The following is a 14,642-nucleotide window of genomic DNA, read 5'->3' as shown; positions in this document are numbered from 1 at the left end:
TATAAAAAGAAAGATAGATATAAAAAGAAAGATAGATATAAAAAGAAAGATAGATATAAAAAGAAAGATAGATATAAAAAGAAAGATAGATATAAGAAGAAAAGATAAAGATAGTAATATTATAATTAGAAGATAAGGCTATATATAGATTTATACTTAATTCTTAATATTTACTACTATTAATAAGCAGAATAAATATAGTTAAGGTTAGTAAATAGTAAGAATTAATAAGTAGAGTAAATAGAATTAATAAGTAGAGTAAATAGAATTAAGATTAATAAATAAGAAGAATAAATTAAGATAATAATAAGAGAATAAACTAAATAATAATATCTTTATATTATTCTTAACTATAATTTTTATTTACTTTTCTTTTATTTTATCTTTATTTTTCTTTTACTTTACCTTTCTTTTAGATTATAAATAATCCTACTACTATAGATTATGGTTATCTTATAGTATTAATATTATTTTTATTTAAGATATTAAAGAATCTAAAATAGTATTAATATAGTTATAGAATAATATTAAAATAAGAAGAAGACTAAAGTTTTATTAAGTTATAAGAGTAGTATATTTCTTATTTAACCTAATCTAGTCTTAGTCTACTAAATAACTATTATTTATGCTATCTTACTAATATAAATTAGTCATAACCAGTGAAAACAAGTCACAACCTTAAGTTAACACCAAATGTGGGCACCTAAGTAGTCAAAGACAGGTCTTGTTGGCCATCCCAGGCAAGTAACTTGCAACCTGGGGATCTCACGGGGCAGGGGTCAATGACAGCATGACCCGAGAGGACATTGAGGGGAATCTTTCTCATTCGAGAAGCTTTCATATGCTGTTTAGCCCCTCGTTTATTTTGCGCTCTTTTAGCTATTCCTCACTCAGAGCCTAGGAATTGGCGATGATTCAGCACAGCATCCAATGCCGTAACATCCTTCTGACGCCGCCCTCACACTCTAGATGCAGAACGTCCTTAAGAGTCAGAAGGTATCCGTGCTAATTGTGATGTCAACTCGAAAGGTTGATAATATGGACTTGTAATGAAGCTGGGTTCCAGCGGAAAGGTAAACTGAGTATGTCTGGATCGCATGCGAAGGCGCAGGTCCACAAGGTAGCTTTACCGGTTTCGGACGTGTCTGCTGGCTGGCCATTAGGTCTTCTGAAATTGTCCTGAACTTATAGTCAAATGCCGGCTGACTTCGGCGTAGTTGGGCAAGATGGCCGAGTTGGTCCAAGGCGTGAGGTTAGGGTCTACCTTAATATCAACTTTCCAAGTTCCTCATCATCGTATGATGGCGTGGTCGAATCCCACTCTTGTCATTTCTTTTTTGTGGCCCCTCTATATAGAGGCCTTGGTCAGTCACGTTCAATAAAAATGAACTATATATACTCTAGTCCAAATGAAGACAAACAATACTTATATCAAAAATGTCAAATATAACAAGGGTGGCATTCGACCACGCTCTTACGATGATAAGGAAGGAACTTAGAAAGTTGATGTTGAGGTGGACCCTAACCTCATCAAAAATGCACTCCAAACAAGTAGATATCACTTGAACTTTGCCACCCAACTTAATGACAGACTCCATTCACATTTGTCGAGAAGGCACTGGCCGGGAAGGCTTCACTATCGACAACGGTTGTAAAGGTAATTCGAATGACAGATTCCGTTCCGAGCTGCCGAGAATAGTCCTCAGTATACAGTTAAGCAAATGGTTATGTAACAGAGAAACAGAAAGTCTGATCAGTAAGGTATTCCGTTTGTCAATAATTGGAACTGATCATATCCCTTTGTTGAAACGCTCATGTAGGACTTGCGAATGAGTTCCCGCATGTACTCGGCTGCCTCCCTCTCATTCTTCTCTAGCACAAACCTGTCACGGAAGTTCTTGAGCGTATCAGGTTTGAAGCACGGCAGGCCGCTATCAAGCATCAAAGACACAATATGAGAGAGCTTGGTGCAAAAGGGACGGGATGCCAGGAATGCCTTTATTACCAAGGATTCGAACCACCGGTACGGCTGTGTAGAAGTTGGGTTGTTGGAGTGCCCTCCAGGTAAGCCGAGCCCGCCGTTCGAGCCACCATGTGAATGGACATGTGGATGTGAAGTACCACTCATGACAGCCACCATCTCGGATGTGAGCTTGAAAGGTGCGCGCTCAAAACGTACACCACCTGGAGCAATGTCAAAGCAGAAGCCAAAGTCAATGTGTATGATATGGCCTGCATCATCGATCATAATGTTACCGTTATGCCGATCTTTGAACTGCAAAAGGTAAGAAATGACTGAATAAGCAGCCATACTCTTCACAAAATTCGTTCGCGCTTCCTGGAAACGCATGGAATGCTCCCCACCGTACTTGGAAATGAAGTAGTCGTAAAGACCATTTACTGCTTCACGACCTAGCATATCACGAGAGATGGAGTTGGGAAGAACATCAATTACTCCGCAGCCAGGAGCCGTCGAAGTCACTCTGTAGGGAAATACCCAAACGTCAAGCCCTGCACTGGCAAAGATGCTGCGAAAAGCCGCGATCATCTGCAAAGCCAGCATGTCCTGGCGACAGTCATCACCAACCTTGAAGATAGCCGACTGCCAAACTTCGTAGGTCTCTTGGGATGAAGGAGAATGCAGAGGCGCCGAGAAGGTCTTCGTCGAGTCATCATGGCCAGCAGTACACGGGCGGGATTGGCCCTGGGAATCCCGTTCATCCCCAGGGGCCCTTGTTTTTTGAATCCGAAATGTTGCCATGTACGGAGCCTTTGCGTGGCTCTGTAGTGGTTTACCAGATTTTCGGTCGATTCCAACAACGACTCCATCAGGATTGCTCGGGAGGTATACACCAATCTCGACCTTAATTTTTCGAAGTTCTTCCTCGATCTTCGCCTTCTTCTCGGGTTTACTTTTCTTGATATATGGCCGAAGCTTTCCTGATATACCCGTGATGTCGTTGAAGAAAGAAAACTCCCTTTCATAAAAATCACGTTCCTCGTCGCTGAAGCTAGAAATGAGAGTGTCCGTGAAACGGTCAAGAGTCGGCTTGAGCGGGTCGGGCTGTCATTGGATGTTAGTCAATTGTCCGCCCACGAGGTATCATAACGCACAATCTGGGAGTCTTCGTCCTTATAAGAGTTGGCTTTCATGTTCCAAATCACTTGATGGGCAAACAATTGCGATTGTTTGGCTGTCTCGAGGATGTAACGCTCTACATAGCCCAGTGCATCGTACCGCAAACCCTGAACGAGCTGTGGGACAAAGTAGAAACGAACGTCTATGGGGTGGCTTTCCAATGCTCTCATGGCGTATTGTAGAACAAATGGATGATTGCCATATGCTGGTAAGAAATAAGTCAAAGCTTCCGTGGGATTGACTGCTGCCCAATATAACAAATACTGGTATTGTCAGCTCCATCTCCTTCTTTTTCTTTGGTTGCTGGGTCTTTGACGATTGAAGAGTGGACAAACGGACCTTCAACTGAAAAGAGACATCCGAAGGCAGTGCTGCACCCAGCATGACCTCGAGACTGCTCGGCTCGTCCAAAGCCTTCTCAGGGAAATTGAGCAGTAACCAACGTATATCATTCTTCATCTTTGGGGACGAGTAGCGCGACGAAAGTTGGATCGCTAGGCCCGGACTCTCAGCCCAGGCAAGCCGCAGAAAATGAATAGCTTCCTAAGCAGGCATTAGATCCCTTGTAACATAATGCAAGGGCATGAACTGCTAGCTACTAGCACATAACGAACAATTGATTGACGAACCTCTGCAGAGTTTCTGTTTCCAGATATCTGGAAATGCTTTCGATCCCCTTCTAAAGGAAATAGCCAGACTCTTAGACGAGATCTCTCATGGTCTATGAGCAGCTGAAGAAGATCATGCTTGGCTTGCAGCGGCTTGAAGTTGCCTCGTGCGTGAGAGGGCACAGTCGAAAGTCGACGTAAAGCACGGCTAACGTCTTCAAGTATTTGGTCTTCGGCTTTGACCTGCAACCTGTTGCCCCCAAAGGACCACCTGATTGAAGTATAGAGTAAGCACTCGTCTCCGACATTATGGAAAAGGTAGGCAAACCTCGGCGGATGCTTGAACCAATCGAGCGCAGCAGACAATATTTGATCGCTGAGCTTCCACAAAGCAACCTTTTCTGGTTGATAAGAATCTTGTATAACCCTTAAACCAAAGAGAACAATACGGAAATGCAACTCTCTAGCCAAGGGGTGGCCTCTTGTTTGCAGAAGCCCGACAGTCGTCCTATCAATAAGACGACCGAATAGCCGGCGGTTTTGGGAGCTGTTTAATCGAACGGCATTAAAATGGCTCTCGAAAAAACGAAGGGCAATAAGATGCGGCGCGAGAGTGGCCTGAGCCTTCTGCTGCTTCTTCAACAATAGAGCTTTGTCACTAGGAAGAAGCTCAATCTTCGTATACATCGGGTCAACGTAGCTGAATAGTCGCAACTTCATCAATACCCCGGATTCTAAATGTGAAGGATAGTATACTCACTCGAAAGAAAGGTCGAACAAACCCTCCCTGCGCTGAATAGTCTCCTCCCAAGCTTCTATCACTTCTGCGAGGATCCTCGGTCCAAGCTTTGGATTCTCATGTATCGCTCCGAGCCACAGTGCAACACCAACGTTCATCGACTCCTCTGAGAACAGTTGAAATGGGCAAATGATCAGGTAGTGAAGAACTGAGGGCTGAAAGTAGTCTGAGCCACACAAAACAGCAGCAGCTCTTCGCAGCGTATCTCTGAATTCAGAAATGACAACACTATTTCCCGCCTTGAGCTGATTGTGGAGACGATGCAGCATTTTCTTGACATGCTCGCTGGATTCCAAAAGGCTCCGTGCGATCTTTCTACAGTCTTCGCCTATATATGTCCAGGTCAATTGCAGAAACGTGGGACAAGACGGCGGACAAACCATTGTTTTCTTCGGATCCCTGTTCCAAATATTTCGCCACGAGCAGGTTTGGGGCCCGGTACTGCTGGCGGATGGTGTATTGAGCAATAAAGTCAGAGGCAACGTTGACCTTGCTAATCCCGGAGCTCTGAATACACCCTAGGAACCTGTTAGGACATTACGGCCAGTGCAGAAACAAGAGCTTACCGAGTCGCTGATCGCTTCGGGGAATTGTGGAGCCCATATCCAGAGCGAATGAACGACCCAACGAAATGTGGCTGCCGTCAACGGTGTCGTTGGAAATGGACAGGTATGTCTACCTTCTGGTCAGCCATCAATCCTAAAAGCCTTCCTAAAAGTACTCGCCTGGAGAAGGCCTTTCACATCCAGAGGTGCAATATCTATAACCGCTGCTACCCACGCTTTAGCTCGCTCAAGTAGTGTATTCAGAGTTCTCTTCCTGGCATTGTAGTTGTCGGCAAGATCAACCTTCACAATTCCCATTGGTGATGCACAGGAAGCCTTCCACTCGAACTCATCGAGCTCTTCCTCAAGACACGACAGCCACATTACAGTCAGCAATTCAAGAAGAGCGAAAAGGGAATGTTTATCACAGAGAGCCGATGGGCATTCTCTAATGATCTTATCGGCGCAAAGCACGGCGACGCTCTGCACTCGTTCTATACGATGACAGCAAGCCATGAAGAATTGAGCCAATTCCTTCGACAAGTATGGAACAGAGAAATTCTCATCGTTCGCAGATAGGGTCAGGGACAGGTAGTCAGCCACGACTTTATCTGCAATGGAGCTCATGCAACTGGCCATGTCAGCTGTAGTCAAGGCTGGGTCGCGGAAATAACTGAGAACTTTAGTGCAATTTCCTAACGACGCACGGAGGCTCTCAACCAACAAAGAAGCGTTGAGGAAGACCACTTTTGGATAATTCAGATGTTTAATCCCGGATTCGCAATCAGGAAGCTCGGCCATAAGAATTCTCTTGAGCTCTATCAACCGTTGGGGGCTCATTCCGCGTCTAAGGATCGTGTTCAGCTCCACGTCACTCTCGAGCATCTCTATGCGATTCTCGGCGATCAGGGGCGGAGAGTGCTTTGCCAGCAAGCGTAATTCTCGAATATGACTTTGAGTAACAGCTGACTGAGTCGAGATTCCATGAACAGAGATATTAAACCAAGCATCACGAAACAGGGCAGTGATGTCTTCGTCAAAAATCACATCCGTCTGTTGTGTCCCAGTTCCCTCTTCGTCTGATGAGATGAGGAGAGCCAGAGGTCTGAGAAGAAAACTGATGGCCTCTGGTGCTAGAATAACCTCCTTTTGCCGCTCGCTTTCACTTACTGCATCGCCTTTATTCACAATACATTCCAAGAGATGAATCAAATAGACCCGAAAAAGCGGGGAATCCCTTCTCAGCGCGAGAGATATGTATGTCATTGCACCCTTGACTGCATTTGCGACATCACTAAAATTCCGGGCGATACTGTCTTGATAAGCACGGTCATAGAATTTGAGGAGGAGTTGAAACTCCGCCTGTCCTGTGCTCAGGGAGAGGGAGGCAGTTTCTCTGATGATGAGAGCATCCACTGCAATGTTGACTTTGCCAATCTTCTGTAAAAGCATTGACTGAGCTAGCGCACTAATTTTCTCATCATTAGAGCTGGTGGCAATTGTCACAATAGCACGGAGAATGTTTCTGCACGTTGCATTATCATGGTCACCAGTGGCTGAAATGGAGACCGTACTACCATTGCCAATTGGTGGTGGAACGGAAGAAACACTGTCGGGTTGCCCAGCATTCTCATTCAAGAGCTGATTATGATAATATTTGTCAGTGCCTGAGCCAGGGCTCAAAGCGTTCCCGAGCGAGTAGAGAGTCGTTATGACGGCATCTTGAGACAGAATGCCAAGTACTTGAGCCAGACACTTTCCAGCAACAGAGCCAGTATATTCTCCTAGCACGCGCCCTTCGATAATGAACCTCAGAAGAGAGCGGCTTCCAGAGGATGCACTGGCCAGAGACATCCTTGAGATGATAGCTATGCTTTTCAGGGTGGCCGTTGCAAGCTCGAGACTTGCCATCTGGTTGGGGTCTGCCAGTGTGTCCTCCAACCAGGATAGAAAGGCCCCACTATTAGCAGCATTTCCACTCAATATGACGCAGTTCAAGTATCCAATAAGAGCAAACGCTTTCACAGAAAAGGTGAGCTGTTTTTGCCAGGGTGAACCCAGTTGAAGATAATCGGAACCATCCTCAAGGAGTTGAATTTCGTCAGCAATTATCTCTGTTATACGATCAATGAGGGTGATTTCAGCGTCATCGCTACTCCTGGCAATCCCAACCCCATTCATGTAGTCGTCGAGAAGCTCTTCATCAGACAAATTTTGAGCTCCCACAAGGGAAGTAGCGCATGATTTGACGAAACGCATGAACCCTTGTTGCAGAAGCATAGCGCCTAGAGGACGTCTGTTTGCAGCATATTGTCGGGTGTACCTTCTCCAGTCCCTCAATGTAGGATCAGCCATGCTCGCATTTCGGACAGTGGATGAGGCGGTCTCAATTGCAACCATGAAGCTTTCAGACAACATGGATCGTACGTGCTCAACAATCTGCAGTTTTTCGCTGGCAGACCAAAGTGAAGGAAACTGTGCCGATGCTTCTAAAAATCCAACAAGAGAAACGGCGAGTGATAGAATACGCTTGTGCTCTTGAACAGCCCCGTATTTGTCGCCTGCAGAATCGTAGCGCTGAAGAGGTGTAATGGCATCAATAGCATCCACACAGCTATATAGGTACTCGTTGACAGCGCTGAGAGTGGCTGAGCGTAACGGAGGAAAATTGGAGCCCAGTGAGAGCAGTGACGATGTCAGTTTGTGAGTGAGCGTCTCCCAAGGTGAGGGCTTCATGTCATTCAGGAAAGGGGACGGCCGAAAGCACTGGCTATGAGACTCGGGTAGGTAGGGGAACAGTTGCGACACCAATTTCGAAGCGTGATCAAATTTGGTAACCGAAGGCGCAGCATCGCATAAAGCGAGAAGTACATCCAATTCTCTAGAATCCTTCGTGAATCAGTTCTGAGTTGTGTTTTCAGTCACGAACAAACTCAAATCGCATACCATCGGCAATTGGGAGATCGTTCTCTTATTGTTTACGACACCATCTGGCGAGACGTTCGAACGACTCGATGTGTGCGGACATCGTTGAGAGAGCCGCGTGACGTCCGACAGGTTATCGCAGCCTGCTTCTGTGACGGATAAAGTTGCAAGTTTGTCCAGGGCACGGCGTCTGATGTTTGTGAAGAAGCTGCTGTAAGGTCAGTGTCGCTGATCTTAAAGTGGAAAGTGGTCGATATTTCTTACCAGTCCATTGTCAGAGGTTGCCTCTACTTGGATGTCTACTCTCTGGAAAACAGATGTCATCTAATTTGAGAGGAACGACACTTTGGTGTGCAGCAGCGGTTGTTGCTTTTGATGGTGTTTGCAGTCAAATGGCTACCTAGGTAGGTACATGTACCTTAACTCAAGACAATGTAGCTCCAAGGGAATGATAGGGAACTTGATACTGAAAGTCTAAAATAGGTACCTACGTTAGGTACTGCAGACCTTATCTTTGTAAAGTCGTTACCCCATGCGGAGACAATATATACGTAATTATTGTGTATCTTACATTCAAATACGGGAGCAAGAACGGAGCTCGGGACTCGGCTCTCAATAGGAGCATCACAAGCCCGTAGACAGCACACGTGCATGGGTAAATAGAGAAGCCTGGAGGATAATTCTGACGATAGTAAATCTGCAGGACTTGATAGACTACATAGGGAGGAGGAAATTGATTTGATGCTGAAAGGCCCATTTTTAGCCTCATGAACCTGATGAACAAGGATTTAAAAAGGCGGTCTGCTCAAACATCAAGAACAAGGAAGCAGAGGGATCGAGCATATAATCATGATTTGCTACAATCTCAGAGTATCTCTATTAGGAAGGCAGTGGGCACACACTGCACAACTGCTGAGGGTAAGGTAGTAAAGTATCTACCGTCTGAGTTTTTGAGAACCTAAGATTCACCTCCATACTACTAGGTAGGCAGGCACATTTCTCCGTACTGTGACTATTTGTTTCAGTTGAGGTACATTTTAGTGGGTCGCGTTCACGTATCCCTAGGTAAGGGTACCAAGGTACAAAAGTACCATCCTTTCTACTGGAGGAGTACAGATCAAAATACTAGCTACTAGAATATACCTAGACACCTGATGATACCCTTCTTGAATTGGCATTTCGTCCAGCAATTCAAGGTACTATTGCCGCATCCAAGCTAATCTGGTATCAAGACCAGTCTCCGGGTCTAGACTTGACCGCTTAAGTTAACTGCTCTCTCGGACCCGTGATCCTCACCTTCGACCTTGACTCCAAGGAGTTATCAGAGCATTGTCTCAAAAAATTTATCTCTCCAATTCTCAGTCATGCAAAAATGAGATAGGTTCTACGCCTGCGTGACACTGAACGCCGTGCATCGCCTCGGATACGCGGTCGGTCAAAAGCTGGATCCGCCTATCCTTTGTCTTTCGAAGGCTCCCAAAGTGCCGGTATTTGAATCAATCTGAGGTCTGTCGAGGCATGCAAATCAATGAATGATGGCACCTCAGAACGAACAGAGTTCTCTCAAACGTAGCAGGGTATGTATCTTCTGTGCACCCTCCCTTCTCCTTCGTTCAATGCTAAAAGCGAGTTCTTCTAGGTCAACACAGATGGCGATCAACAAGATCTAAAGAAGCCTCGACGCTCCGAGAGGATTACATCTAAGAACCAGTCGCAAGCGACCCCGGTCAACCAAACGTACTTGCCCACCCCGTTGACTAAACTAGACTCGACCGCTACGGATGTTCGGAATGAAGTCACCGCTACTCCACCGGACAGTCCTAGCCAAGCTATATCGAGTGTCGAGCAACTCAAGGCTTGTTCATCTCCTCCTGGTGACACTCAAGCTCTTTCACAATTCGTTTATCCACCCAGGGCATTCGCCGATGAAGTCGAGGATGAAGCAGCAGAGGGAGTTTGGGGTTATCTGATTCCTCTTGATGACAAAGTTCGAGATGCGCTTGTGTTGAGAAAGCGCCATAGCTGCGATACTCGCAAGAACGGTGACTCAAAGACTCAGCCGAGCAAAGAATCCCAGCACTCTCAAGACAAAAGTCCAGTCAGCAGACAGAGACTTAATCGACCTCCTGGGGGTTATCTGGTCGGTCGTCATCCAGAGTGCGGTGGGTGTTTACAGTCGGCTATTGCTCCTTTCCTGAAGATTCTAACGGCATCCAGACCTGGTTATTAATATTCCCACAATATCCAATCGACATTTCCTAATATTCAGCGAAAACAAGAACGGCGATTCTGTCGCAATTGTGGAAGATCTGTCCAGCAATGGCACCTTTGTAAATGATGCCATTATCGGGCGAAACAAGTATCGCGAGCTTGAAGATGGCGATGAAATCACCATCCTGGATGAAGCGCGATTCGTTTTTAGATATCCCCGGACGAGAGACACGAACGGTTTCCGCCAGCAGTATCGGTTGCTTCAGCAGCTCGGAAAAGGTCATTTTGCAACCGTTTACTTATGTGTAGAACGTGCGACTGGCACTCGATATGCCGTCAAAGTGTTTGAGAGACGTCCTGGCGATTCTCAGAAGTCTCAGACTGAGTCCTTGCAGCAAGAGATTGGCCTCTTAATGGGGGTCAATCACCCGAATCTTCTGTGCTTGAAGGATACCTTCGACGAAGCTGACGGCGTTTATCTCGTTCTCGAGCTTGCACCTGAGGGCGAGCTCTTTAATCTGATTGTTAGCAGACAAAAATTTTCCGAAGAAGAAACCCGCCATATCTTCGTTCAGCTCTTTGAGGGTCTGAAATACCTGGTAAGTTCTTTGTTTCATCGATCGCAACCTGCGCTACCATTCAACCATCCATTTTGTAGACGGGAGGCAACCCCCTGACGGAAAAGGAGTCTTGGACTGATTCAAACACAGCATGATCGTGGCATCGTCCATCGAGACATTAAACCCGAGAATATACTTGTAGCAGACAAAAAGCTGACTGTGAAACTTGGTGACTTTGGACTTGCGAAGATCATCGGGGAAGATTCATTCACCACAACTCTGTATGTGCTGCCTTCTCTTTATTCAGACCGTTTTCTCCTTTGCCATAACTGATCCATTTTGTTCATAGGTGTGGGACACCAAGTTGTAAGTTAAATATCAGCCATTTGGGATTTCGTCAGTTCTGATTTTCTTTAGATGTCGCTCCAGAGATCTTACAGGAGTCTCGTCGTCGAAGATACACCAAGGCTGTGGACATCTGGTCATTGGGAGTCGTTCTATACATATGCCTTTGCGGATTTCCCCCTTTCTCAGATGAGCTTTACACGCGTGAGAACCCCTTCACATTGGCACAGCAGATCAAAATGGGCCGATTTGATTATCCATCACCGTATTGGGATTCCGTGGGCGACCCAGCTTTGGACCTGATAGACAGGATGCTTACAGTTGATGTTGAGAAAAGAATCACGGTGGATGAATGTCTGGAACATCCTTGGCTTACCGGGAAATACATGAGCGTTTCCGATAGCACGGAGGGGCTGACGGGTGCGCTGGGAAAGCTCGACTTCTCAAAACGCAAAGTCGAGCGCGAGCGGACATTGCTCAGCAGCATCAATGACGCTCATTTCAGCGAACACAAGGAAGGATCCGGTGCTCCTGTGAAGGTCTTCCTCAAGAACAATGCTGGCAAGCGCATGCACAACCAGCCAGCCCACACTATCCATCAAAATGAGGCCCCGCCCGATGAGAATAGCGCTCCCAAGGATTTCGTAAATCTTGGAGAGCGCGGTGACCCAGTGTTGTTTGAGGAAGACCCAACAACTCATTATAAGTGATCAGAGGCCGTCTTATTCACATCAAAATCACATCATTGTTAACGTTGGGATGCTGCAAAGGGATGATCGCCCAGTTCAGCCGCCTGACGGTCAAGAGCCCTTGAAAACCTCGAGTACGAGAATAATGATATCAAAAGCGCCACACAATGACCAGTATTGATATGCTCATTTAAGTTGTAGCAGTCGTGTGTCCGCCCGTCAGTTGATGCTACCCCAAGGAGATTGGACAATGACTGCTGCACAGCATCATGAGTACTGCCTACTATCTAACTGTTTGAAGTTAGTAGATTACCTGTGGCCACCAGGCAATACCGTTGCATCTTCGTCTGTCCCAGCAAAGCTAAACTAGAGACAAATGTAGAGTACCTTGTAGTCACCCTCTTTTTGCCTTTCACTATGCCTTGGATCCTTGGCGATACGTGGTACTAAATTACATCCAACCATGAGATATCATTGTTTCAGGACACCCGGCTCCGTTGAAGTGGCGTGATTATTCAAGGAACCTTACCATAGGTTGCTTTGCCAAATCAGATTAGTTCTAGCGCAACTAGGGCCAGTTAGTCCAGGGGTTTAATGATCCATTCCTGGTGGGTGAATAAGAATAAGAAGGGATCCATGGGCGGTGACTGGATACTTGCCCAGAAAAAAACAAGCCAACCAGCAGATACCTATCCTTTTCCTTCTCATCTTCATTTGCTCTTCCCCAATTCCTGTACTCTCGGTTCGTTTGTCAGTTCGTGCGTTCTTGAGGCCTCTCAAAAATTCGTCCATTTCTGTTCAAGGATTAGGAGGGTGCCTCTAAGCGAGACACTCAACTTTCCTTTATTCGCTGCGACAGTTACTCGGTTGATCAATTCGAACACTGTGCTGCAGCGATGGGTCTTATCGCATTTATTCTCGACGGCATCTGCAAGCATTGCTCGACTCGGTCAACATGGGCGCTTGTTGGGGTCGGACTACTGTCCATACTCGCTGTATCTGTCATTATCAATGTCCTGCAGCAGCTTCTGTTCAAAAACCCTCACGAGCCTCCAGTGGTCTTCCACTGGTTCCCCTTTATTGGCAGCACCATCAGTTATGGCATTGATCCATACAAGTTCTTTTTCGACTGCCGCGCAAAGGTTTGCATTGTCGCAGCCAAATTATGTGTCTAGCTAACTTTCTTTGCCCGGCAGTATGGCGATATCTTCACATTTGTTCTCCTTGGCAAGAAGACAACGGTGTATCTTGGTACGAAGGGCAATGAATTCATTCTAAACGGCAAGCTGCGAGATGTTTGCGCTGAGKAGGTCTATTCACCACTGACTACGCCTGTTTTTGGTCGACATGTCGTGTATGACTGTCCTAATGCTAAGCTTATGGAGCAGAAGAAGGTAAGCGACTTTGGCAAAAACACACCTTGGATCCAGCGACTAATAATCCTAGTTCGTCAAATACGGTCTCACCTCTGATGCGCTCCGATCTTATGTTCCCCTAATTACGGATGAAGTAGAGAGCTTTGTCAAAAATTCTCCGGCCTTCCAGGGACACAAGGGCGTCTTCGATGTATGCAAAACAATCGCTGAAATCACCATTTACACTGCTTCGCGCTCGCTTCAAGGGAAAGAAGTTCGAAGCAAATTCAATTCCACATTCGCACAGTTGTACCATGACCTTGACATGGGCTTCGCTCCTATCAACTTCATGTTACCCTGGGCCCCCTTGCCACACAACCGCAAAAGGGATGCTGCGCAGCGCAAATTGACCGAAACCTATATGGAAATCATCAAAGCACGCCGTCAGACTGGCAACAAGAAGGATTCTGAAGACATGGTCTGGAACCTCATGTCCTGCGTTTACAAGAACGGCACACCGGTTCCCGATGAGGAAATCGCTCATATGATGATTGCCTTGTTGATGGCGGGTCAGCATTCTTCCTCTTCTACTGCTGCCTGGATTGTTCTGCGCCTTGCGACGCGGCCTGATATAATGGAAGAGCTATATCAGGAGCAAATTCGTGTTCTCGGATCCGATTTGCCTCCACTCACGTATGACAATTTGCAGAAGCTGGATTTGCATGCCAAGGTCATCAAGGAGACTTTACGCTTGCATGCACCGATTCACTCGATCATTCGAGCCGTGAAGAATCCCATGGCTGTGGATGGTACTTCATATGTGATCCCGACATCTCATAATGTTCTCTCGTCTCCAGGCGTCACTGCCAGGTCTGAGGAGCATTTCCCAAATCCAATCGAATGGGACCCCCACCGTTGGGATGAGAACATTGCAGCAAGCGCTGAGGACGATGAGAAAGTTGATTATGGCTATGGGTTAGTTAACAAGGGCACCAATAGTCCGTACCTCCCTTTTGGCGCTGGACGGCACAGGTGCATTGGCGAGCAATTTGCATATCTTCAGCTTGGCACAATCACAGCTGTACTTGTGCGGTTATTCAAATTCCGCAATTTGCCAGGTGTCGATGGCATCCCCAACACAGATTACTCCGTGAGTTATCCTTGTCCAATTCAACGTCGAAATCCTTCTTACTAATACTACCAGTCTCTGTTCTCCAAACCACTGGGCCGATCTTTTGTGGAGTTTGAAAAGCGCGAGTCCGCTACCAAAGCCTGATCGTGATCAATCGATCAATGCCTCTTCTTGATATGATTGCATGGTAGGTAATTTCGTTATCACTTCTGGGTATTCTGCCATCTCGTTTGGCAGTTGGTTCCAGAACTTGTACAGCATTTAATCACCGGATGTTCAACTTTGAAGTTCTAGACTGTATTTGTTTCATAGCATATTATGAGGGATAAATAAT

The 14,642-nt window shown here is 46.1% G+C and overlaps 3 protein-coding genes and 1 non-coding gene across 4 annotated transcripts; 3 read left to right on the top strand and 1 right to left on the bottom strand.

Moving 5' to 3' along the window:
• Positions 1-1,220: 1,220 nt before the first annotated feature.
• Positions 1,221-1,329, top strand: Aspvir_008229. The gene has a single exon. It is a non-coding gene; the product is annotated as a tRNA-Pro (tRNA).
• Positions 1,330-1,753: 424 nt separating this feature from the next.
• Positions 1,754-8,288, bottom strand: stt4 (1-phosphatidylinositol 4-kinase STT4; the record flags this gene model as incomplete). The annotated part of the gene is made up of 11 exons (XM_043271402.1): positions 1,754-3,064; positions 3,115-3,402; positions 3,479-3,682; positions 3,769-4,018; positions 4,076-4,447; positions 4,508-4,874; positions 4,927-5,064; positions 5,113-5,221; positions 5,272-7,980; positions 8,038-8,224; positions 8,281-8,288. 11 exons carry the CDS (start codon positions 8,286-8,288, stop codon positions 1,754-1,756), a joined length of 5,943 nt encoding a protein of 1,980 aa, XP_043127337.1.
• Positions 8,289-9,551: 1,263 nt separating this feature from the next.
• Positions 9,552-11,842, top strand: Aspvir_008227 (uncharacterized protein; the record flags this gene model as incomplete). The annotated part of the gene is made up of 6 exons (XM_043271401.1): positions 9,552-9,593; positions 9,656-10,178; positions 10,234-10,826; positions 10,938-11,068; positions 11,137-11,153; positions 11,205-11,842. 6 exons carry the CDS (start codon positions 9,552-9,554, stop codon positions 11,840-11,842), a joined length of 1,944 nt encoding a protein of 647 aa, XP_043127336.1.
• An 875-nt stretch (positions 11,843-12,717) lies between these two features.
• Aspvir_008226 (cytochrome P450) lies at positions 12,718-14,452 on the top strand (the record flags this gene model as incomplete). The annotated part of the gene is made up of 4 exons (XM_043271400.1): positions 12,718-12,963; positions 13,018-13,215; positions 13,268-14,326; positions 14,381-14,452. 4 exons carry the CDS (start codon positions 12,718-12,720, stop codon positions 14,450-14,452), a joined length of 1,575 nt encoding a protein of 524 aa, XP_043127335.1.
• Between the last annotated feature and the right edge of the window lie 190 nt (positions 14,453-14,642).

Source organism: Aspergillus viridinutans (genome assembly GCF_018404265.1).
Source record: "Aspergillus viridinutans IFM 47045 DNA, scaffold_6, whole genome shotgun sequence".
Classification (NCBI taxonomy): domain Eukaryota; kingdom Fungi; phylum Ascomycota; class Eurotiomycetes; order Eurotiales; family Aspergillaceae; genus Aspergillus; species Aspergillus viridinutans.
The sequence above is the reverse complement of the archived record's forward strand: the minus strand, read 5'-3'. Positions and strand labels throughout refer to the sequence as shown.